General features: G+C 36.6%; 1 protein-coding gene across 2 annotated transcripts in view; it reads left to right on the plus strand.

Annotated features, from left to right (window-relative positions):
- ARHGAP42 (Rho GTPase activating protein 42) overlaps nt 1-26,556 on the plus strand; it is a 138,669-nt gene that overhangs the window by 65,355 nt on the left and 46,758 nt on the right. For both annotated transcript variants that reach the window (XM_032747579.3, XM_030269749.4), the window contains 2 exons: nt 9,296-9,367; nt 26,354-26,455. In XM_032747579.3, the coding sequence (XP_032603470.3) occupies nt 9,296-9,367; nt 26,354-26,455 (174 nt within the window). The remainder of the gene's footprint in view (nt 1-9,295; nt 9,368-26,353; nt 26,456-26,556) is intronic.

The following is a 26,556-nucleotide window of genomic DNA, read 5'->3' on the forward strand; positions in this document are numbered from 1 at the left end:
ATGCTTGAAGTATTTGTGGTCCAACAATGCCCAGGAATCTTGTGTTTATGACCAAAACAGATTAGCATACAAACATTAAGACTTAACTGCTGTAAAATAACAACAGTTCTGGGAGTTTAAATATAATGATATTTTCTCTTCATAAGGCAGGAAAGATGCATTAAGCTTGCTGCAAATTCTCAAATGGGGAATTTAAAACAGATGGAACGAATATTTAGCTTTTCCCTTCAGAGAAACCACAGACAATGAATACATTACATGAACAAGATAATTAAAAGGAAGTAGCATTAAAAAGAAGTATGAAATGACTGTGTAATATACTTTTATCTGTACATGCCAAACACCATTTTTGCATCTTTAAAAACTTTTAATGTATGGAAATCTTGTTGCAACCTTTACTTTCTTTTACCTGCAATGGTAAGTTCAGTCATAGATAACCTACCTTATTATGCAAAACAAGAACTATCGAGATGCATTTGAAAATTGCTGCTGTAAATTCATGGCACAAGTATTCTCATTTAAGTTCGTTTTTACCCTTCCTTACATGTCCTGTTGCTCACTGAGCAATATCTACAAATTCCAGTCTTGCAGTCATTGAGAATTGTTTCTTATGGTTGCTGTTCTTGAAGAGATGAACAAACCACTAAGAAAAAATAATTGTAAGATGCTTGAAGTCATTTATAAGACATGCTGCATCTTGCATAGTTCTATTAAATATTTGTTCCCTTGGGAATTTCTGGTGTGCTTCTATAAGATATTGCCAGTGGGTAGCATAAGATGGTTCTGGAGCAGCACTGAGTGACTAGAGTCAGATGGCAGGAACTTTTGGTTTCTGATGATCCAATTTTTTCTGTTGGTTTCCATGCTCAGCTTCAGGGAGCTCCCTGTGTGAGCCCTGTCTTGGTCAGACACCAATTAGCTGCCACATTCCAGAGTCAACTGGTGAATCTAGCATCTTAATACCCATGAATGGCAGAAAGTGTGAGTAGTGGAGGCAGCATTCTGCCGGGAAATGGAGGGCAAAATGGTTATTTCTGAGGCTGAATGACATTCTCTCTCAAAGAGAAGTGATATGCAATGACCAATTTGGATTTTGACAGAAAAGAAATAGCCTAGATCAGGTGGGAAGTTTTGATTACGTACCTGTTCCAGCACTGCACATGTAATCAGTTGGTGATAAATGTAATGACTATGCTAAGAAATAATTCAATAAAAGGAAATCAGGAGGCATAAAAATATTACTTCATGTTGGGATTAGACTAAGCTATATTTTGTATGACCTAATATAATAAACTCTAACTCATGTGATCCCTATTTAGCATGAGAGTGTTAAAATTTGACTTTTTTTCTTTTAACTCTGAGGCAAGTAATTTGTTACACTATTTCATTGGTTGCAGTGCTTTGTTAATTTATTCTTCTATTTGGGAGTATGGCTACACTTGTAGTTCATGTGATTCGTTACATTAGAAGTGCCATGTAACTTTGTAAGTGTAACTTTAGACTGTGAAAGTAACCTTTACTGAATCCTGTAATGTCTATAATATTTTTGCTGTCTCTGTTGAATCCAGCTGCTTTCTGCTGAATAAAAAGCAAATCTTGCCCAGTCACAGATTTCTTTGGCTTATCACAGAAAACTTTAAGTGGGTTTGCAATATCTCTGAGGGAAAGCAGACTTCAAGCCCAGTGACCCAGACATTAATTTGCTTTCTTTTGGAAACATCTAAATACTGTACTATTAAGCCTTTATACATCTACACGGAATTATCTTTATGTAAGCAGGTTAGCAAACTCGACTTTGATTGCAGACAACCTCACAATTTCATTATGTGATATATCTTATCTGAATATATCACAGGCATCCTGTGCTGATTTCTCCCCATAGTTTGGGAAAGGAAGCTCATGTGTTGGTATGCACAGAGACTGTAGATATCTAATGTTGAGTGACTGAGTTGATTTCCTGGGTAAGTCCTTGAGCCTCTTTGTGTTGGTGTTGTTACTGAGATGATAATGTCCTCTGTCAGATCTTACTGTTGGCAGTGCATGGATTGATTTATTAGGGGATACCTGAAGTTCCAGATTCTGTGATAACTGTTACTTAAACTCAAAAATATCTTTTCTCTTTCTCTATTTTCTTAATGCCAAGCCTTAGAGTTAATACTTCTCTGTTGTTCCTTGGCCCTAAAGCAAGTTAACCCGTGTTAGTATAGCATGGTCTTAAAGACCCAGGCTTTCAGGGTCATTCATAAGGCTTGGCTTCCTGGGAGGAAGAAGGGAACTTCTGTTCCACAGCCATTGCAGACACAAAGAATATTGGTGCCTCCTTCCAAAAGAATCAAGTTTTTATGAAAGGTTGTACTGCACCTTGGGATCTCTGAATGCTGAAGTACCATATATATTGGTTTTTGCCTTTAAGATTGAGCTACTAAAAAAGGTAAGATGCTTGAGGGTGATTGGGCTGTATTTGGTAGTTACTTGCTATGGTGTACCCTCTTCTAAGGTAGCAGAGGTCATCATAACCCTGTTTAGGAACATGTGGAAACAGCCCAGAAAGCATATGCCTCAACTTTGAGACTGCTGGGGTCATAAAGTTAATGAAATGTGGCTTATACAAACACTTCATTCATGTGCTGATGTAATGAAAGCATTTTAAACTTAATTTTTTTGAATTACATACTGTCCTTAGTAGGATAGTGGGTAGTTAAAAAATAGCAAAGAAAAAAGAAGATAGTACAATGGAGTATTTCTAAAATAATGTCGACTCACTTATTCCTGCCAGTGAGCTCCCAAAATACATTGCTTACAAACTGTAACTATTTTCTTCCTTGACTGATACTTGGGAGGAACAGAGGAAACTACCAAATGGGACAGAGAGAGAGCCTGAGAGGATCTCCTGGTATTTGATATTCTCCCCAATTTACAAGACAAAGTTGCATCTGGTTAATGATCACAACAATAGTCACCGAACTCACTAATACTTTCAAATCTAGTTTGTCCACTTAGCCATGATTAGATGTTCTGATAGAAAAATGTATCAGGAATCCTTCATTTACCAAGACCTCTACTGAGTAATTGCAAAGTCAAGATACACAAAACCCTGAAGATTGGCTCAGTTGGTCAGAGCTTGGTGCTGATACCACCAAGATTGTGGGTTCAGTCCCTGGATGGACCATTCTGTTAAGATTTGGACTTGATGATCCCTGTGGCTCCTTTCAGACTCAAAATATCAGTGATCTAAAATTATATTTGCAATGTTAAATTTAAAATATTATATCTACATATTTTTTCTATGTATATTTACACCAAATATCAATGTGTACTTTTTAGAATATCAATGTTATGTTTAAAAAGCAGATAGTACATCTGAGTCAGATTCTTCATGAAGACTGACTTTTTTGAAAGTTGGCTGTTTTTTTATCTTCTTGGTCTGTAATCAGTCAAAAGGAAAAAGCTCCTGAGGACACCCAAAATATGAAATTCTTCAGTTGTTCTTCAAATGAGTTCTGTTCTTCCTCTAATATTTTGTGAGGACTTCATAAGGAGACTGGCCTTTCTTTCTGTGCTAAAGGCAGCCTTTGTGTATATTTTCTTCTGTAGTTTTTTATTATATTAACAAACAACCACTTCATGTTTGACAGTATAGTAATGTATTTTTAAACATAAACTATGCAATATAGAAAATTGAAGTTCACTTGAAAACATTGAGAAAAAACCCGATCTAGTGGAAAGCATTGCTGCCCATGGCAGGGGGTGGAACCTGATGATCTTTAACCCAAACCACTGTTTGATTCATATGTATCACAGCCTATCACATAACTACTCACAGCCTTGACTAGTATGTGATTTATAAGCATCCCCTTGTGCCAATATATTAATGCCACTTGATACAGCTTTAGGTTTTGGTAAGAAGCTGAATGTTGTATTACATATTGTACATGGAAGTGTCCAGCCTATGTTATTAATTGTCTGTAGTTAAAAATTAGTAGTCTTCTCAATCTCCTTTAACATCAGCTTTACTTTAAATAAGTGGCAGTGGTAGTGATGTTTTTAGGAAATTAATATAAGCTTAGATATTGTCTGATGTCATCTTTTTTTTTTTTTTTTTGTAAAGGTGAGAGATGTTAAGATAAACTTCAAGTATATTATTTGTTTTTAAGTATGTGATTTGTCTGTGTAGAGTGTTCTGTACAAAGCTGTAAAAATATTTGTCTTGCTAAGGTCAAGTAGTTACAGGCATTGAAATTCACAATATTAACTTTGTGTAATATTTACACTTTTTAACTTTTAAAACAGAAACTGCACTTAAATTCATGACTAGTGTTTTATCTTGGCATGTTTATATTCTTTATAACATTCAATTTGATACATAAGTTATACAAAAGCCTGGTTGTGTGCATTTGTTCTCAACTTTTGTATTTGAAGTTGTATTGATTAGGAACTGCTGATACAGGCCTCAGACTGAAAGAAGAGGCATTTTGATCAGATGTTAGGAATTATTAGGAATTGGAGGAAAGATTTAAACTTAAATTATGTCTTTTTGTCTAGCAGAAAAATATTTTTCTGAATTAGAAATGGATAACGCTGCATATAATGCCTATGAAATTTATTGCCCCTTGAATGAATTTAATTTGTGTTTTCTAAAAGTCTTATACTGACATGAAAAAAGTTAATATTTGTCAACATTCATAATTTGTGAGCTGTTCTGTGTTTCAGGGAAATTATTTCTATTTACCGTGTGCTAGTAGGATCATTCTGTGTTGCCATGAAAAGTAGGTATAGCCGATTTTGAACAAACAAATGTTTTTTCAAGATACGCTATATAAACACAAAAGTTTTTTGTAGTTAAATTGTTTTGTTATCATTCTGGTAAGTTTAATGTAATTCTGTGCTCTTAGTACTTGAAAATTAATTAGCAACTGTGTCAATGTTTTTTAGGTAAATTTCTGTTTATATCCACTGGTTCTACCAAAGCAGAATTACAGATTGCCTTGGGTTGGAAGGGACCTTAAAGGTCATCCAACTCCAACTCTCTACCATGGGCAGGGACACCTTCCACTAGACCAAGCTGCTCAAAGCCCCATCCAACCTGCCCTTGAACACTTCCAGGAATGGGACATCCACAACTTCTCTGGGCAACCTGTACCAGTGTCTCAACACCCTCCCAATAAAGCATTTCTTTCTAATATCTAATCTAAACCTGCCCTCTTTCCATGTAAATCTATCTACCCTTTTTTCACTTGAGTAAAAGAAGAAGAATGCTGCATGTACAGGCTGTATATCATACACTCTTCTAAATTCAGAAAAATCAGAAAACTAATTAGAAAACTCATTCAAAACATTAATGTTGACTTGAATTTAAGAAAATCTAGAAATAGAAATGTTCGGATATGTTTGCAAGAAATTTATTCTTCCCTTTCTAACACTGAATAATAATTATGATTCTGTTAACAGTCTTCATTCTAATGATTGAAAGTTTTATTAAAAAAAAAGAAAAGTTTAAAATATTGCTAGCCCAAAATGTTTCAAATGTATACATGTGGAGTTTCTCTGTGATCTGCAAAAGCCACAGTTTAATCTCAGTATTAGTGCATAAATTCAATTTCACAGCTAACTCCTGGAGGGAAAAAGGGTAGGTTGGAAAAGTAGATGATCATGAATCAGAAAAGACAACTTAAGTAGCTTCACCATGTTGTCTCAAAGACTGTCAGGGTGCATTGAAATGTTGCTGTTATGCAAACAATGACCAACCTCATAAATTGTCCAAACTGCCTTAGAAAATTTTTGAATTTTTAAATGCTTCTTTTACAACTATATTTTAAAACTTTTGGGTGGTTTTAGTGGTACTTATTTCAATGGTGCTTTTATCAACAAGTAGATTTAACTAGAACTAAGTGGAATTATATATACTAAAGATAAAAATCTGAATAAGCTTTAGTTTAGAAAAATCTGCTTATTACTGTATCTAATATAGCTCTCTCAAATGTCAAAGTAATATTCTTGTATTATGTCTGCTAATACTTGTCTAGCATCATAATTAAAAAAAGACTGATGAACTGTCATTAAATTAAAATTGTGTTATACTTTTTCTTTTCTTTTTCTGAAGAAAGACCATTGCTTTTGCCAAACAAGAGAAACAATCACGTAATTTGATTGACTGCCGCATATTAACCATGCTGAGCACTGGAACTGTGTAGCATTCAATAACTATTAGATCAACAAAATGTAACAATGTAACTTCTGTAAAGGTGTGATTAATCTGAATAAGAATGGAAGGGTAAGATCCATATTTTAGACACAACATGGATTTCTGAAGTTGCTGCTTACAAAAACTGTTACAGTCTTTTTGACATTGTTTGCCTGTTCCCAATGTCCCTGATTTCAACCTAGCACAATAACTGAGTAGGAGAGGGATTATCATCTTGGCAGGAAAAACATACTCTATTAGGACCACACAGGGAAAATTTCAGATTATCTAAAGCAATCAGATTTCCATAGAAATGGCTGTGGGAGTATTGGATTGCTACTTTAAAGGGCATGCAAAGAGTTGGGGGTTGGGGGGGGGGGGTGGGGAAGGGCTGTATGCAGATTTATAACCCTTAAGAAACAAACTGTGAGGTAGTTGCAGTGATACTAATTGACAAAGAAAGGAAATTAATAAGTGAATATGTCAGGCAAAAGTTCTTCTTTATCTATAATTTTCAGTTTCCAAAAGCTAGGCTCAATGGGGTGGAAATTGATGGAAGTCTTTACACAGTGGAGCATTCTGCATCTTGTAATAGTGGCTATTGAAATGCATCTGCTGGGATTTTCTTAGGTCCTTTGCTGCCACATTCTCCCTGTCCAAAACCAAAGTCTATTTCTTGCCTATATCCTAATTTTGCTGGGAGATGAATTGTCACAACAGGGCTCTTGCCAGTAGAATCTTTCAGCCCAGGGATGAACTTGCAGTGTGTTCTGTTGATGTGACTTAACAGATCTATTCAGAGGCCCAGACCTCATCTAGATGAAAGCCTGGCAATGCATGCTGTCCATTCCCACTTCATGTATAATTATGGGAGTATAACATTGTGGTTCAGTCCAGCAAAGCCACTTGCTTCTCAGACAAATCCTCTCAGTTCCATATGCTTCCTATGTCTATGTTCTTCCGTGGTGTTTGAAACAGGATTCTCTTTTTCCAAGATACTTCCTTTGCTTTGCAGCAGCTTTGAACGAGATGGGTGGGAGTTATGTTTCAGTCACTTTAAAGCTGCCAAGGGGACGATATATGCAGTGAGGTCTCCTGGTGTGACATGGAGGCTGCATGAGCATGGTAGCATTGAGTGAAGGGAGGGCCATTCCGCTCCACATGGGGTTAATTTGACTAACAGCAATAATACTTAATACTACTTAATAATATATATCTGTCTCCCTTAATTTAACTGTGACATATTTAACAATGAATCTAAAAGGCAGAGAAAAACTTGGTTTGGGATGTGAAAAAAAAAATCGCATCCACATTTCCATACTAGTGACTCCAGCAATCATTTGTGGTTTCTGTGTGTGTTGCTAAAAGCCATGTATATGCTCTGGAAGCTATCAAAACTTCCAGCTGCTGCTTCCAGGCATATGCACTGAAATGTTGCTTGGTAGTAGGCAAGTCATTTAAATTTTGCACTCCTGTTAATCTGCTTTAGTGATCCTTGGGATTGAAATTATCTTTTGCTAAGTGCATGCTCTTTGCCTTGTAAAAGGTGTTGAGTCCCAGTTAGATTGCTGGATGATGGCTAAAAAGCTATATATTACTGGGAAGTATCCACTTGGAGATTAAGGTAGTATTGTAGTCTGGTCCAGTGGAACTGATGGAAGTTGTTGAATGCAATGAAAACATTGCTCCTCATCCTCTGTGCCTGATTTTTGTTTTTAAATGTAGCACATTTTGATCATGGTATATTACTGAGCACTCCAGTGTTGCCATTGCAGTCTTGAACTTCACTTCATAAGAGTGTCAAAGAGAGCCTCAGCTTCTTCTAGAACTTTGCCCTGTTAAGAGATGTGGTGATTCTGTGGTCTTTTGGATTGTAATGTTAGGTTTGGGAATAAAGAAAGTGTGTTTGTATTCCAATGGGTTTATTCTATATGGTTTTTATTACAGTGTTTTGGGAAGTTTTTGTGCTCAACTGACAATGAAACTTATCAATTACTGTTATGGAAGAACCACAAGAACTGTATTCATTCACATTTGGCTTAGGTACATGTTAGTTTTGCCCAGACCACTAAACCTGCCAAAGCCCAAATTATGAGTGCTGGTAAAGACTGTCCTGGTGAGGAGAACAAAAGCTATTTGTGCAGAAAGCCCAGAGTTTTGTCTGCAGTCAGTATAATAGAATATTGTAATGTGTTTTATTGTACTTTATTTCTGATATGTTGACAGGTATTAGTTTCTCTGATTTTCATCAGCAAAGGCAATTTAATTGGTTATTCTTGCTGCATCTAAAAGGCACATGGGGAAATTATGCTTCCTTTCCTTAAAGAGTGGCATGATGACTTGGCTGCCATTTATATTCTGCTGCTTGTGTGTTTCCAGTCCCAAATGACTACAGACTGCTTTCAGTGATTGCTGCTGGGAATGGGTTTCAGGGAGGAGTTCCCAGGACTGGATTTACACTAAATAAACAGAGGCCAGAGGGGAAAACTGTGTTTCATTAAGAACTCTGGTTTAGGTTAAAGGGATAAAAATAGCTGCAGGACATCTCAAATTAGTTTAAAAACTAGAAAAGTGAAGGAACCCAATCTAGATTATTTGTTTTAAGTGCCCACTTGTCTTTTTGGAGTTCTCTGCCTCACTGTCTTCTGCTCAGTGTACCTAGCTCTATAATCCAAAGGGATAGGTGAAAAGATTCAGCTGTCAAAGTTTCAGATTCCATAAACACAGATTTTTTAGTCAGTGCTGTCAGTATTCACGTGTTCGTCTTCTTTGTTTTGCCAAAATATATTCCTGAAAGTTTTCATTTTCTATTCTGGTTTTAGGCAAGATGCAAGAAATGGAAGTAAAGTACCAGAAAACCTTCTGTGTATTGGAGAGAAAGTTACTGCATCTTCCATTAAAATTGCTTTAGTTATTCATAAAAAATGTTCCATAATAGACTAGTGTAGATGTGTGTTGTCTGCTTTGTGTAAAGAAAACAAGAATTACTTGCCTTCTGCTCTTACCAGTTTCGGACATGCATTTTTCAGTCTTGCTCATTAGCAGAATTACAGTGACTCCACTTTCTGCAAATACTCTGTATTAAGAAGATATCCTTTATGTTTAACATTGCAGATCCAGAATGCTAATGATGTGCTAATAGCACCGCTGGAGAAGTTTCGAAAAGAGCAAATAGGAGCAGCAAAAGTAAGTGGCTGGGGTTGTTTTTCATTTCATGTTTATTTGAGTTTATCAGTGTGTTTTGAAGGCTGGACTGGAAACAAGCATTTTGTATTCAAACAGACTTGATACCGTCCTCATTAATATGTTAATAAATTATACTGAATACTTTGCTGCAGAGGAGGTGACAATTTAGAAATGGAGCTTAAAGACTGATAATATGCATAGAAGACAGCTCTTGCTACTGTTGCACATTCCTACATCTGGCATTGTGTTCATCTTCTGATGTCTGCATTTACATTATGCTGCATCTTGGGTTAACCCAGACCCACAGAGAGGATTCAAACAGCTGCTATGAGTCCCTCAAGCAGACATTGTATAAAGACAGAAGACAGTTTCAGCATAATCTCTGCCTCTGCTTTCCCTTTCCTCTTTACATGGCTGATGCAGTGCAATGGTTCATGTTTATTTTGACAGAGTATTCATCTTAATATTCTTCAGGGATTTTCCCATGGTGGAAGTGCTCCAGTTAGTAATTTTATCTGGTTCTTTGGTGTTAAGTGTTATATCTGTGTGAGAGAGACAATGGAGGTTGTCTATGCCAGAGTTCACTAGTCAGCTCAGGAAATCAGATAGATTGGGGAGAAGTATGTTGGAATTAACTGTTAGTCTAGAAGAGCTGTTTTCAGTCTGATCTTGAGTTTTTGAGTGGCTGTCAGTGTCTGCTTTCATTACAGTCTCTGGGCTATGCATGGAGGCTGTGGTAGTCAATTAGGGGTTATGGTTCTTCTGTCTGCACAAATACACTAGTTCTGAAGCATTTTGCCTCTTATATTAATGCTCATAAAAATTTCTGGGAAACATTCCATTTGTAAGGTTAAATGAGTACAAAAAAAAAGCTCTCTGATGTTGCAGGTGAGGTTGTGCTTGTGCTGTACTCAGAGAAACTCAGAAGAAGAATAGAGCTATTGGAAAGAGACACCAAAGGTTTATACTTCTTGTACTGCTATTGTGAATGTGTAGCAAACACATGGGGCTGCTTCCGCAAAGGAACTAAGTAGATGTTTGTGAAGAATGTGTACTGTGAACTTGAGGTCAGATTTCTCTGAAGTGGGTGTTCTTTACCCTTTCACTTGATATGCTTTTGTGTACAACTACATTCTTCTCTTGTCCCACCCCTATGCTGCTGTGAGATGCAGGACTGGGAGTTTATTTACCATGCTGCTGCATGAATCAGAATTTATTCCCATCACAAAATTATTTTTAGTTTTCAGTAGGTTTTACTAGTGTCATCCAGTTCTTTGTACTGTTTCATTTTGTATTCTCATAGTTTAAGGGATTTTATTCTTCAGAGCACCATATTTGAAAGCTCAACCCACCATACTGCTGACTGTCTTGCTGCATGACAGAGACAATCCATAGCTGGTTCATAGGACTCTCTGCAGAGCTCTCTACGACACTCAGGTTTCCTTTGAATAAATATATCACTCAGTAGATGTCAACACATGCAGAATGATATAATTGAAGATGACTCCTTTGGTTTTTGTATCATCAAGAATATTAAAGGCAGGGCACTACAGGACAGGTTGAGTCCTCTCTGATATATCACAATGGCTGGCTTCTTTTCCATATCTCTTCCATGTAAAATATGGGCATCTGCTCCTCTTAGAGTTGTTTTGACTTGTCTGTGGTCATACTACACTGTAAAGAATGAGTTCAGGAGGGAGCCTGGCTCAGGTAACTCTTATTCCAGTGTCTAATGCACTTTATTAGACAGTGCTGTGTGTTTTGGAAAGTCCAGGATACTTGGCTTGATGCATGGATACCCTAAAGAGAGTTCTCCCAGGTCATTGTTTTATAAAATGTCAAACAAACATATTTTCTAGCACTGCATATGGAGCTCAACTGCCAAACTCAGAAATGAGAGATTCAGAAAGCCGTCATAGCCAAGTGTGATACATTTGCCTTTGACTTGATTTTTATCAGTGGAAGCAATTACAGTTAGCCTTTAACTAAATGGTATCAACATAAACAAGTCAGAGCTTAATTACATTCACTATTGTTTTTCTAGTAATTACAAAATAGCAATGTATGATCTAGGAATAATGAGACCCATATGAAGTAGAGTAGAAATTTGGGATTTATGAAACCCATTATTGGTAAAGTGGAAACCATGGTCAGATTGTTTACCCCTACTCCTGTTCACTGGGATCAGCCCTTGAGCATTTATGAGCTCTTATAAATATAGAATGAGTTGAGCTTGCTGGTTATGTATCTGCAGTTAATGAAGGTTTGCACAGAGATTTGGCTCTTTGAACTCCTCTGGGATGATCTGTGCTGATAGTCAAACAGAAGATATAGATGTTTTCTTGGTTTTTTTTTAGCAGCAAGTTTCACAGAAGACTGAGAATGTCACTTTTTATTTGTGGTGTCTTCTAGACACATCGGTTGAGCGGACCATACCAGGTTCACAGCAGGTGTGAGCTGTTTTTTTTCCTGTAGCCGTGTATAGAACAATATTCATATCAAACCCAAACTTGCTTCTGTTTCTCTGTCATCCCTCTCCTGCCCAAACCCCCAAAACATTTCTGTGTACATGTTGCTCCCTGAAGAGAAACCGGAGATATCCCAGCTGACTGGAAGCTGGTGAAAGTTGTCCCAGTTTTCAAGAAGTGCAAGAAAGAGGACCCTAGAAAACATAGGCCTGGTAGTGTGACTTCAGTGCCTGGTACAGTTATAGAGAAGATTATTCTGGGAGGTATTGAAAAACACCTGAAAGATAATGCAGTCATTAGTGACAGCCAGCATGGCTTCATGAGGGGAAAGTCCTGCTTGTCACACTCTTTTTCCTTTATTGACAAGCTAACCTGCCTAGCTGATCAAGAGAAGCCAGCTGATATAATCTTTCCATGCTGTCACAGTATCCTTCTGGACAAAATGTTCAGCATTCAGCTACATAAACACATAATGCCGTGAGTGAGAATTGGCTCACAAGTCAGGCATAAAGGGTTTAATGAGTGGGGTCGCATCATACTAGTGACCTGTCACTAGTGGTGTTCCACAGGGTTCCATCCTCTGCCCTGTGCTCTTCAACATCTTCATAAATTACTTGGACACAGGACTGGAAGGGATACTGAGCAAGTTTGCAGGTGATGCAAAACTGGGAGCAGCTGGTGACTCTCTCAAAGAGAGGGAGACCCTGCAAAGAGGCCTTGACAGATTAGAGGACTGTGCAGTCACCAATCACATGAAATTCAACAAGTGCTCTGCACTAGGGTGGCATCATCTCCAGTGCTGGGGACAGTTCTGGGTGCCACAATATTAGGCACGAAGCTATTAGAAAGTGTCCATAGGAGGGCTATGAAGGTGGTGAAGGGTCTGGAGAGGAAGCTATCCAAGGGGACACTGAGATAACTTTCTCTGTTCAGCCTGGAGAAGAGGAAACTGGCCCAGGGCAGTGGTCACAGCACCAGCCTGACAGAGTTCAAGAAGCATTGGACAGCATTCTCGGGCACATGGTGTGACTCTTGAGGATGGTCTTGCGCAGGGCCAGGCGTTGGACTTGATACTTTTGGGTGCCTTCCAGCATAGCATATTCTATGATTTTGTGATTATGTTTGTGGTGCAAACTCCGCATGATAGCTGATAGTAATGTAACATTTCTAGAGCTGTCACTTCACAATTAATTAGCATCATAATATCTTATGGACAAACATTTAAAGAGATTGGGTATAGAAGCAGGAGATTGGTATGCCTTTAGCATTGGCCATTTCAGCAGCTAACTAGAGATCCAAGCAGTTGGGTGTTGGACTCTGTCTTCTAATTGGACTTTGACATTATAAATTTTAGTACCCTGTTAACTTGTGCTTCCAAATTTTGTGGAAGAAAAATATTATTAGATAGTTGTGTTACCAATACACAAACCAGGAAATTGTATTAGGGACTACTCTCAGATTTTGCTGGGGGTGAAAATTATGTGAGAGAGTACTTAAAAGTGATTTCTGGGATTTTTTTCTTTCTAAAACACCAGATAAAATTCAGTTGCAGATAAATACAAGCAAAGCCCCCCCTTCCAAGGTGATTATGAGAATCACCATTTTATTTTAGTCATAAATACTTTCACAAGATGTTTTGCTACCGTGATGAATAGCCTATAGATGTTTTTAATATAGAGAATGAGAATTTTTTTTTTCAAAACTATAATGAGTTTAGGCAAAAATATGGTCACAGAAATCAAAAAGAATATGGAGGATAAAATACATCCTGTTAATGTTACAAAGCTATATTTTAAGTACAAGGACAGTATAAACTCAGAGTACAAAGTTCAAGTGTTTTTGGACTATCACAAGAATAACATTAAAGACCAATCCTTCTCATGCACTTCAAAAACCTGAAGGTACCCAACAAATTTAAGAAACATTCTCCATGAAACATTAGTGTTTGTAATCTAACCAGCAATATACAAATCTACATCACTTGCTCTTCTTAATTTATACTACTTGCTCTTCTGTTTTTATTGCACATATTTCAGTTATTCCTTTTCTGTACACACTCAGTTTAAATAAAGTTGAGTTCTCTCCAGAGACTACACAAACCCAGCTTTGCATTGGACAGCCTGTTGATTTACTCCATCTGAGTTTAAAAAAATGACCTCTCCAATTATTGTAGCAAGGCGAGCAGAAGCCGGGTGAGGTAACTGGGAAAGGATTCCAGGCACGAAGCCTTTTGCCTTATTTGGTCAATGTGGTTTGCAAGGCCCCAGCTGGTAACTCTGGTGAGCTCATTGTGTGATGTGTTATGGACAATAAAGCCAAACCTTCCTCTTTCTTTTTATCCATTGAGTACAGTATTTACCAATATTTGTTCCAATGTTCATTGACCTTTAATACAACTTAAATCAGATCAAAGACAACAGAAGCAATTTTGGTTTTAAGACTTAAAAGGAGAGGTTTTTTTTCCTCCTTACAATTCCATCTGTTTGTTTAATAAAATAATTGATTATGGCCAGGAGGGTTAGTTTTTATCATTATTTAATTTCATCAATTTATTCAAAGTAGTGAATTCTTTTCTACTTGGGAAACAAATCCATATTCACTGCTGGGATTAATTTTCCCGCATCCTTGCTCATATTTATCTTCACATGTAGGCATGCAGAAGGTAGCACGTTCTCTCTGTGTTTAATTTGGATTGTCTGGAAATTGAGGAGTGTGAGACAAACAAAACCTCTCATTTTTTAAGGTCTATCAGAAAGCTGTCAAAGCAGAATTTTCGATACGTATCTAAGATGGCTAGAAATGCCAGAATGCCCATTTGGTGAACCAGTTTCCTCAGTATCTGATAAAAACATAGCACTTGTTGTCCTTTAACTGAGAAAAATTAGTGACCTTGCTGTGGTAGGTACGGCAGCAGGTGTTTTATTACAAGTGGTGTCAGTCACTCAAGGTTTAGCATTTGCAGCCTAGATTTGGTGTGTCTTAATGTCAGTTTGAACTGTGGAGGGAGAGGGCCAGGAGAAGGAAGCACAGAGGAGAGGCAAGGGGAATGATTGATGGCCAAATTTTTTGACTTAAAATGCGAGAGTTTCTCAAAACCAGTTACTACTGGTTACCTGATATCTTTTTTGATAACTTATTCTGTAGGCAAGGAAATACAGGGGATCAAAACTATTTCTATTTCAACCAGACTTTTATAACACTTTACATGAGTCATTGTAATGTAGTTTAGATGGGGCTTAGTATGAGAAACCCAGTCTGTCAGAGGAACTAGCTCATGGGAAAAGGGCAGGGAGTTTTGTTTATGGTAGGGACTGTCTGGTTAGACAGAAGTCACCAGTTGAAAGATCCCATGGGGCAATTTTAGATCAGTCTGTTGTTTTACTTTTGGTAATGACCAGGTAAAAAAAAAATCTGGTGGTATTGCTATAGGTTGCTGAGATAGTGGAGGAGGGCTGGAGGATTGGGAATAAAGTGTAAGATGAAATAATTGAGCATGAGGAACTGGGGCTACACAATGGTCATGAGACAGCTGTATACCAAAAAGTCTGCTGTACTGATAACTCATGGCAATCTCTTTAGGTTCTATAGGTTTATAGGCATCTATCTCTGGTAGATAGAGAAGTAAAAACTCTCTAGCTTTTCATTTACTTAAATAAATACTCAAGTTTTGATTAAAGTTTCTGAACTGTGAAAGTTGTGAATTGCACTAGTAAATACATTTCATTTCAAGATTTTGTTCCTAGAACACTTTCACTGGAGAAATAATCCCATATAGGTTGTTTAATCTGATATTTTACTTAAACTAGCTTTATCAAATGCAAGAAATGAGAAATCAGAACTTGCATTTAATGAAAATGTATAATACAAAATTATTTTTAAAATAGATCAAATGCATTTTCCCTTATTTATTCAAATAAATGTAGGGAAATATCAATCAGTGAAAGACCTATTTTTGCCATAAGCAAAATAATTGCAATGCCAGTATGATTAGCCATTGCTTTGTCTACACTTGTGTATAGGAAATATTTGGGAAGTGTCAAAAACAGTGGTGAAGAGCCCTGTGTGCATACATTTCATCTAAGAAAGTCTTACTCTCTCCTGTGCGGAGCCAACTATTAAACTGGAAGACAACACTGGCTGAGCACCTTGACCCAGGGTCTTTTTGAAGTGACTGGTCTTCTTGGGACAGCCCATGCAAATGAAAGAAAATTATTTTCTCATTGCAGTTTGCTTCAATTCAATTACTGTTTCATTCAAAGTTGATAAACTTTTAGGAAGTTAACAGAAAAACAAACTAAAGAAAGACAACAATCCTAAAAGCTTGTTTCACTTTTAGTGTATTCTTTTAAAAGATGAGAGTGAAAACACAAATCTCATAACTATAAGATTGTGGACACAGTGATTTAAAACTGTTGGTTCGGTGTGTTAACTATGGGTGTTTGGGAGGAAAACAGTTAATGTTATATGCATAATCAGTTTTAATAAATTCTGTTAAATGCAGCCTCTCTGTTATAAGTGAGTGTGATCAACTGGCTCGCTGACTAAAAGTGGTTTCTGAAGCTTCTTTTTTTTCTGCAGTTTAATAAGATTCTAATTTACATCATAAAGAAAACAGATATAAATTAAGGATAAATAAATTAGTCCCCTGTAGTAAATTGGAAAATAATGTACTATTCTGCCATAACATTTAAGAATTAAGGCTTAGAATAAATGTGTGAATTGGTGGAATTGTTTAAGTGAGCATGCAGTGTACTTTCTTGGCAAAAAAAGTAATTTTTTTTTTTTAAATCTATAGCTAGTAAAACAAAAACAAATTAAAACTTTCCTAGTATCAGCCTTTTTATTGAGTAAGGACAAAAGAATGTAAAAAAGCAAGAAAACTTGGACATCTTCTAATTAAATAAAGGCTTTTTTTTTTTTCTTGCTAATCTGCTGCAATTTATTGTGGCGTGTGTCACAGGAAGGACTCAGGAAAGTTGCATCCTGACCCTGCACAGCTGCTAGAATTCTGCTGGACTCCTGAGGTGTGATCAAAAGTATGAACAAAGACATTGACCTTCAAACTTAATTTCCAACTCACAGGGGAACTAAACTTTTTAGTGAGTGTTTGAGGGCACAGAGGATTTTGCAAACAGAGTGCAGTAGCTCTACTCCCCTATTGAGTTCTTTCTAGCCTTGCTCTTGGACACAGTGTGGACAGCATCATGTTCCCACACCTGAAAAACAAGTCTTAAGATTGTTGATGAGACTTTAAAAGTCTCAAGAAGGATTTAAGAGAAATACAGGAAGTGGCCAATTTCCCAGGCACAGGGCAGGACAGGAGTTAAAGTAAGTAGGGTTTGGTATTCTGCTCCCTGCACAAGCTGTCAATCTTCATTCACCAGCTCAAAGGCACCTAGTCCCCTGCTCTTCCTCCCCTTGTTCAAAACTAGACTCTGTCCTGAGTTTTAGCATCCTTTATCAAACCATATTCATTATGTTTTGACAAAGGCAGTTGTGTTCTCTTGCCCTGCAGGGATTACTTCAGAATTTTGCTTGTGGGTGTTGTATAGTGCCACAGCTGTATTGAACACTTAATGCTTAAGTTATGAGGTCTCATACATGGGTAGGAATTCATCTGTTAATCTTACTCTGTTATGTATTGGGGTTTTCTTTAGCAGTTTGGGGGAAACTTAAGGTCTCTTTCTGCATTGCTTCCCTGTGTTTCATGGTGTAATTAAGTTAACAGAACAAAAATAGTTACAGTTATAGTTACAGTTTGGACATTGTTTGGACATTTCTCAGATGATGTGGGGTCTATGGGTCTTTATTCCATACGAATGGTGGAGTGGCCTTTTTCCATTCTAAACAGGAAATAATTTCATCAGCTGTATTGCCTTAGGTTTCCCTTCATCTAACATCTTGTTCTATCTATGCAGCAGATTCTGCAGGGGCCTGGGAATATACAAATTTGAATCTCCTGCCAATATAGTAGCTTTCCTTTTGGTGAAGCTAACCCTGAAATAGCTCTATTCCAAAGTGAAGTGGGTGATTGTATCTGGGAAGTATCCCTTCTGTACTGTAACAAAAATGGACATCATTGCTTGAAACTTGATTGTGTCTTGGTAGATATGGGAGCATCAAGAGATCTCTTTCCACCAAATAAAGCAGTTTTGTTATTTCAGGACCTGTCAGGTTATAGTAGCTACCACAGAACCATTTGTTCCTGTGGAGTTTGCCAAGACAGATTCTTGTCTTGAGAGAAGATTAAACACCCACCCCCAAGAAGCAATCTGAGAGGCCTCGGTGAGCTTAACAATGCCGCTGGGGAGGCTTAACTTTTCACCCCAAAGTGATAGTTTGTGTGCTTTTATCAGTGTTGTAAAATGGACTCTGAAAATAGATGCTTTCAAAACAAAACAAAACAAAACAAAATCACTTCTGACATTGACCTCAGACTGTTTCCTTTTTTTTTCCCCCAAAAATATCTGTAAACAGCACAGTTTCCAGTTGTGTGTATTAATCTAAAAAATTTCTCATAGCACGCCTCAAGTTCTTCCTCAGGTCAGCACTGCAGTCCTGTTGGGATGACGTCAGAGGTGCCCTGGGGCCATAAGCGGAGCTGAACGTGCTGCTGGCACACTGGGATCAGTGGTGTTGGCTGATTGGTTGGCATAGATGGGAGATTCCCAAAGAGTGCTTAAAAAAAGAAATTACTAGTTAAGAAAGAGATATTTTTATCTGCAGCTTTTGAAATAAAACAGTGAGTATGTGACATTCTAAGCTGGCCTGTTGGAATTGCTTTATATGAATGACATTATGTTCTTTGCAGCTTTTTCCTTTATCTTTGCTCTCAGTGCACAAAGCAAAGATGTTGCAAACTGTGCAGATGAAGTGGCCTCTTCATGAGTTCCTAAAGAGCATGGCTAACTTTGTTTTTTATTTGAAATAATTTAAAGTCACAACCTTTTGTACAGGAACAAAACTCTTCCTGTTATGATAAAATATTTTAAACTTCAGAAAGCTATGCTAAACCTGATGCAGAGAAAAGTCAGTCAGTTTCTGATGTTCTAGGGGCCTTCTCCATATTATTTAAGCAGTAACTTGATAATATCCTAAGTAAGCTTTTCCAGCAAAAATACTTCATATTTAGTAGACAGTAAAGCAATAAAACTGGATTACGTGTGTAGACTTACCAGTCCTGCTGTTTGGGCAGGGATTTAGCAGATTCCCAGACACAGAGCAGCCACTCCTGGAATCAGCAAATGCCAAATAAAGTCAAGACAACTCTGCAGTTAAATAAGAGGGAGTCTAATACGTCCTGCTTTGTGACCTGACAGTACTGGCAGGTTTGCTTGTCTTTTCACAGCAATGCTGGGAACTTCTAATATTTTTGTTTCCATTTCAAAAGGGAATTTTTTGGAGAAAAACAAGTGAGATCCTACAAACACATTTTCTCATCTAATGGAATCTGCTTTTTGATTTGAAAACATCTGATGGAATTACATAGGGAATTATTAGGAAATGGATTCTCCTTTTCGAGGATATGCTTTTGAAAGTACCTGATACTTGGTTCTCTAAAGGCATTACAGAAGGAAGAGAAAATTTTCTTCAGAAGTTTATGAACCTTAAAGTAAATTATCTCTTGCAAGGTTATTCTGTATTTTACACAGATGTGAACTCCAGTTAAACTTAAATTAGTTTTGGGTTGTTTCAAGTATATTTCAGTTTTATATATTCCTTACCTGATTTTAATTGAGGTTATTTTTTAACTGCCAGTTTCTAATACTTGTCTTCATAGCTTTAATGCTGCTAAACAGTCATGTATTCCCAGTTTATTGCTTTGTTATACTTCATAGTTGCAATATGTTCTTTTTATTATAATTATTTATGTCTTACAAGATATTGTTTTCTGGATAATCATGGTTTCCATATGGTTGTTCTTTTTTAGTAAAGAATTGGTTTTAAGATTTATAGTCATTTGGACATTTAATTTTCTTCATGATGCATTCTGCTTCAATTTGGAAGTGTTTTCACTAGCAGTTATGAGGAGCATAAGATATAATTTATTTCTATATTAACCCTATTTTATGTCGATCAGCAAGGATTTCTTTATGAACTCTGGTACAAATTTGCTTCACTTCATATTATTTGCTAATGATACATAAATTATGTCCTTTAACTTTTCTGACTTTCTTCTGGATTTAGGGAGACCCTATAGCCTAACAGTACATTAAATTCTGTTTCAGAGGAATAAGAGGAGGGAAGGACTTTTCTGTTACATTTTCAATGTTCTTCTGGGAAAAAAAAGCTTGTGATGTCTTTCAAACTTATCTTGGACCCTCAGCATTCACATAACAAATCAAAACTTCTACCAAAAAGAAGTTTTTCCTATTCAGACATCTATGAAAATGCACCCTGTGGTCTCAGATGCCAATGATAATTTCAAACAAATTGGTAAAATCAACCAAAACCCAGCAATTCACCAACTACTTCCATGAAAATACTCAACAAAACCTCAGGCAACATGAAATGGAAGGTGAATTTACTTTTTTCTCCTCAAAGGAGGAGTTGAGAGACTGTGAGATTTTACATTTTCCAAGAAATCCATAGGATCTTAGCTCAAATCAGTCTTTCCAAATCTAAGTTTTGTTTATTTTCTAGACTACAGTTCTACTTTTGTTTGTTCTGCTACTTAGTAACACACGGTCCCCAAACTTACATCTCCAAACAGAATCCCACTTTGTTAAAATACAATTTGAATTTTTGTTTGGGAGGTAATGAAAAAGGTGGCTTTGAAAAAATATATTTGATGTCTAACGTTCTAGCAATGAACCATCTCCAGTCTGTTGTTGCAAAAATCAACATTTTTGCAGTTGTTGTCCAAGAGAAAGAAAAGGGATGTGGCTTTATTGATCTCCGCAGAGTTCACTGTTGCCTTCAGGTTCTTCAGACAAGTGTGTCTAGCTTGATCTATATTCAAGTCTTACTTTTGTATTTATGTGCCAGTTTCTACAGTTTCTAAACCTCAGTTTGAGTTGGTAAAAAAAAGATGTACTCATTCTGGGTGAGGGGAAGAAAGAAATCATCACGGCCATGTTTCACAATGTTCACTTGCTTTCTAATTAAGGTATTCTCTTCTTTTCAAAGTACTGACTTCTTTTTTCCAAGTAGTTTCTTTGCAATGATTTCTGGTTTCATTTCCTTTCTTGTTCCTTTTAAAATAATTTCTTGGAAAACATGTTTATTTTATGGTTTCAACAAGGATAATGTTTTGGTGGGATTTTTTAAGGATTAGCATCTTAAAGTATTAAATATTAATTTTGCAACAAACAAAGAGTTTAAAAATTTCTTTATGGACAGATACAAGATGTAGCTAATAGATGAATATAACACCAAAATTACTGCAACTAAAAAAAAAAGGAAGTGAATGAGGACAGCAGAGGCTCTTTTTGGATAAATAAAGAGGAATAATTTATGTAATTACTCTGATGATACATGTAACAGTTTTGACATTAAATACTGCACAAAGTAGTGGTAGACCACTATAAAAATACCAGATTTCTTGATATTTCCTCTAGAAAAGGAAAACCAGTTTTAAAATATAACACTGATTTATGCTTTGTATCTAAAAATACAGCTAGTGGGTAAAATTTGTAGGAACCATGCCAGTGATTTGTAGCACGTATATGATTAGTTACAGCATGCAATCAAAATCTTTCTGAACAGGAGAAAAACTATCTAACTCACTTTAGTTAACTTCTTAATAAACTTCTCAGCAATTGGTCTCTGGACTTTTCACAGCCATAAATATTTGTAAAACAAGAGGAATACAAGAACATATTTTGAGTTAAACTTCTAACTGGCATGCCTATAATTAGAAATATATCAAGCAAAATTTATTTCTGAAAAGATAATTTTTTGAGGTTTTCTAATCAGTTTGAAATAAAACTATGCAGGAAATCTAAGCAGAGAGAATAAAACCAGGAATTAAACCTGGATCCAGTACTACATGACTTCAGTCTCTCAAGAGGGTACTGGCAGTTAGTAAGGCTCCATTAAATGCTGTAAGGCGAGTGTGTGGTTAAGGGCTTTCCTAATGGGGTTCCTAGAAGTTTGAAGCATTTCAAACTGTAAATATTTTTGACCCGGTATAAGGCTTGACACACCTGAGAATGGTTAAACAACTGTACAGAGACATTTACAGTGTTTAGAATCTGCAGGGCTTAGTCTAGACAAAAGGTGTTGATGACATATATCACTGTATGACTTACATGACTGACTTATATCAGTGTAAAACATGCCAAGGATTAATATTATGTAATTTCTCTTTTTCTGTGCTTAGATTTTTTTTTTTTTTTTTTTTTTTTTTTTATTGCAACCCTTCCAGTTATCTCACAGGGATTTTGGTTGGGAGTTTTTATCATATGTTCTAGCTGATATTTTGAAAGAAATGGTTGATACTTTTCCAGGGCAAAGAGAAAGGATGAAGTTTACTGCAGGAAAGATGTGCAAGGATGAAAGAAAGCTGGAGTCTGAAGGGAATAAGAGACAGGACAGAGGTCAGGAATGAGCATCTTCGTTGTGGCCACATGCCTTAAGCTTTGTGTCATGGCTGGTGCAGTCTGTTCTGGTAACAGTGCAGCACAAGCTTTCTTATCCAACCACGTCTCTCCTGCTTGGGGTTTGATCCAATGTGGAATCTAAGCAAAAGCAATTCTCTGTCTCCTAAACTTTGAGGAGATGTTTTTGCATGGAAACTTTCTTTGAAAACCTCCTAGTATGTGGAAAAGTAGATTTCTCAGTCTTGTGGGCACAGATTGCTAGGACCAGGATCCAGATAATTCATTTGGGCAGTGACTGTGTGTAAAGTGTTCTGAGGGCTGCAGAAGAACAGGCTAAAGCAGGAATAAGATGAGTCTTTGCCTCCACTTAGGATGTGCCTGCGTGCTGTGAGTCACTGACTGTATGAGACAAGAGCTATTTTGGCATAAAATGTTTATTCTCATCCAGAACATGAATCACCTGCTTCTGAGTGTATCTTTTTTTTTTTTTTTTGTTAATTTGTATTAAGTAAACAGATTTCAGAGGCTTCAATACATCCAAATATGTGGGTTTTACTGGCACAGTGGAGGACCCTCCAAGCAAAGGAAACTCACTCACCTGTTGAGGCCAGTATTTTTTATACTTTTCCCAGAAGCATGTCTGAGTAATCAGAGCAATGGCAGAAACACTGTCCTGCTGCAAACCTATTCCCAGGAGTATCGCCAGGTAAAGACACTAATGAAGTCCAATTTGCCAAGACATCTTTATTCGCATTTTACTTATGTTAGTCTTTTTACTTTGTCAGCTTCTACCTTTGAAGGAAGAAAGTCTTGTTCAGTTAAAATCTGGAAAAGGAGAAAGAAGTTGATCAGATGTGCTGTCTCTGAAAACACTGCACTTGGGCCAGAAGTTGTCCTGGTGACAGACAAGCTCCAATTTATAGTTTTCTCTTTAACGTAACTGCTATAAAAAATTGAGCAGATCTGTGGCACTGTAGAGGTGCAGTCTGGGAGAGAGCTGGCAGAAGACCATGAGAGCCTTCAAATTCCTTGTTTCCTTATGGATGGTGCCATAGAGATCTTTATGAACCTTCACATGAGATACAATATGTCTTAAAACCACAATTAGTTTGTTTGAACTTGTTTTTTTCTTGTTCTTGGCAGGCAGGGGAGGCTAATCTGTTTAGGTGCGATCATTTAATTTTTTTGTTTTACTTTTATATGTATAAAGAGACTATGTGATACATAATTTACAGGTTTTGGTATAGATCATAGCAGAAAATAAAAGCAATGGGAGCCACATTAGGTATATCAATAGTCCCCTCTTGGCATTGACATGTATTTGATGCGCTGTATGTAGGTATTTCAGATGGCAAAGGCCTGTTGCCACACCTTTTTCTTTGATTCTCACCAGGCAGTGAGACTTCAGACTTTTTTTCCAGCTCTTGTTAGTAAAAGTTATGTTAGTGTCAACATGAGCTCAAGTGGCTACCAGATTTTGGGTTATTCATTACCTATTGATCACCTTGGTTCTGAGACAAATAGTTCACAAGGCAAGATGAATACCATAAGTCTGTTAGGGAAGGAAGGAAGGATGGAAGAGCTGGCTGGGCTGGGTGATCCCAGTCTGAAACAGGTAATCCTGCGGGAGCTTTGCCCATGCCATGGCTCCTTGGCTCATTCCTTTGATCTGACATCTGAGACAGCAGAGGCAAACAAAATATCAAGTCCAAATGTGCAGTATGTGCTATCAGCATCCAGGCCTCATTGTCAAAGGCTGTGTCAAGTTATCTTCTGAGGCAGGTGGTCTAGTGGACAGGGTATCCACCACTGAATTCCAGTAGCTTGTGACCAACAGCTTAAATGCTGCAATCAGGCAGACTCCTTTCCCACTTTGCAGTTACATGGGGAAAAAAAACACCTAAAAAATAATTCGCTTGACATTTTTTATTGCCTCACATTTGCCTTTAACTTGAATATTCCCTGAAGTTGATGACTTCAACACCTTTTTCACTTGGACTTTAAAATAATCTGATTCATATTTCTAGTCCAAAACATAACATAATTGTCTCAGAAGATAAAACAATAAGTAGCTAACTGTGCCTTTCATTTATTTGCCACAACTCTGGCCTTCTGTCTTCTCTTTTAAGAATGCATTTGGGAAAGATTCTGGAAGATAATTCTTATAGCTTCTTTTCACTTGCTAAACAAAATACAAACTTTTATTTTTTCCTTTTTTGCATTTTTGTCCTGGTATCTGCTTATCCATAATTAAATATAGAATACATTTGTAGTTATTCTATATTGTTATTTAATCTTTTGTTGGGTCAAGTGCCTTCTTTTCCTTCTGGTGTCTTTTGAAGATACTTCTCTGTTGTAAAGTAGTGAGAATATTGTGCATATTTTTCATACTAAATATATTTGAACATTTTGCAGGGTTGAAATTGTATGATGTGTTTTACAGTCTCGTATAATTATTGTGGTAAGATTTAGTCACTGGAGCTAATCATTAAGTGGCTTGTTGTTGCAGCTGGTTGATAAGTTTTAATTAATGTCATTAAAATCTTCCTCCTATTTCTTATTTCTCTGACGGACCTGACTTTCCCATTATATGACTAAGGAAAAGAGGGTGGTGCTACAATGCAAGCCAGTTATCTGTTTTTCTATGAAAAAATTTCTAGAGAGAAAGAGGTCAGGGAGAGAATTCTTAAAATGACCTGATGTTACTGCACGATGTCCAGTAATTAGTTTTTCTATCATTAATAGCTTTTGCACATGTGTAAGCAGGACTATTTGTGTTGAAACTTCTTTTTTTTTTCTCCAAATATTCAAATTTTTAATCATTGGGACTTAACTAAGATTATAAAAATCACTGGCAGAAAGTTGCTTTGATTTAGGGGATGTATAATTTTTTAATTAAAAGTTACAGATTTATCATTAATAATACTCTGATGGGATATCAACTTCAATCAGCTCTCCTATTCTTGAAATTTGGCACTCCTTGAAGGATGGAAAAGCTTTTGGGAAACGAATCTTTTTCTTAAATTTCAGATTTAAATTTCAGAACAGCAAATTTTAAAAGTTCTGAAGTATGAGTTCTGAATTTGTTTGCAGAAAATAAGATGTTTCTTAATTTACTCAAAGTAGTAGCTTTCTTTTGTATTATGTATCAAAATAGTTTTACAGTAGAAATTGTGAGGATTGGCTGCACATGATGGGAAAAACAAAGAGGAGTGCGAAAGGAAAAAGGCAGGATAACTTTTAAATGAGACAAGCTTAAATATTCAGACACATCAAAATATTATTGGAAACAGACTTTTGGACCAATTTCATTTTGCAACCACACATATGCTTTTCCATCATCCTCGTATTTTAGGAGAGTGGGTGGAAAATAAAGCGTATTAGTCTTAAATGCAAAGAATAGGACTATGTCTTTATCACATTTTTTATACTCATCTATGTCCTCTGCAGTGGGGGGGTGGGGGGGGGAAGGGGGATTTGATATTTAGATTTTTGGGGGATTTTTTGCTTGTTGAATGTGGGGGTAGGTGTTTGGGATTTTTGTTGTTTGTTTGGGTTTTTGTGATTTTGGTTTGGTTTGTTTGTTTGTTTGCTTATTGAACACTTTTTTGTAAAAACTGTGGCAGATACACTTAGAAAACTTAGGGAGGATTATTTTGTATTAAGTGTCTGCTTATAAAGGTACCACTTATATCAAATCTCATATTTGCATAGTATATTTACTGTGGGAAACCATATGAGTCTGTTGTATGGGTTTGTTATTTATGGGAAAAATCCTGCTTACTATTGCTTTTAATAATTGAAGCAGTTCTCCTACTATCTTTATTTCCACTTAAGAATTAAACCCTAAAAATACTGGATCCAGCAAAAGTGGTTTAATAGTGAGGCATATTTTGGCACCTGTTACTTCTTTTAATTTAAGTTAGCTGTGATGTTTAGTCAAATATTTTACTTGGGAATGTTTTGTTTTTCAGGATGGGAAGAAGAAATTTGACAAGGAAAGTGAGAAATATTATTCGATCCTAGAGAAGCACTTAAATTTGTCAGCCAAGAAGAAAGAATCTCATTTGCAAGATGTAAGAACTGAACACACTCTTACCTAATTTCACATTTGCATAGAAATCATGATAACAAACTGCTTCTCTTCAAGACATGCTGTATTTATTTAATGTGAAAT

Source organism: Taeniopygia guttata, chromosome 1 (assembly GCF_048771995.1).
Source record: "Taeniopygia guttata chromosome 1, bTaeGut7.mat, whole genome shotgun sequence".
NCBI lineage: Eukaryota > Metazoa > Chordata > Aves > Passeriformes > Estrildidae > Taeniopygia > Taeniopygia guttata.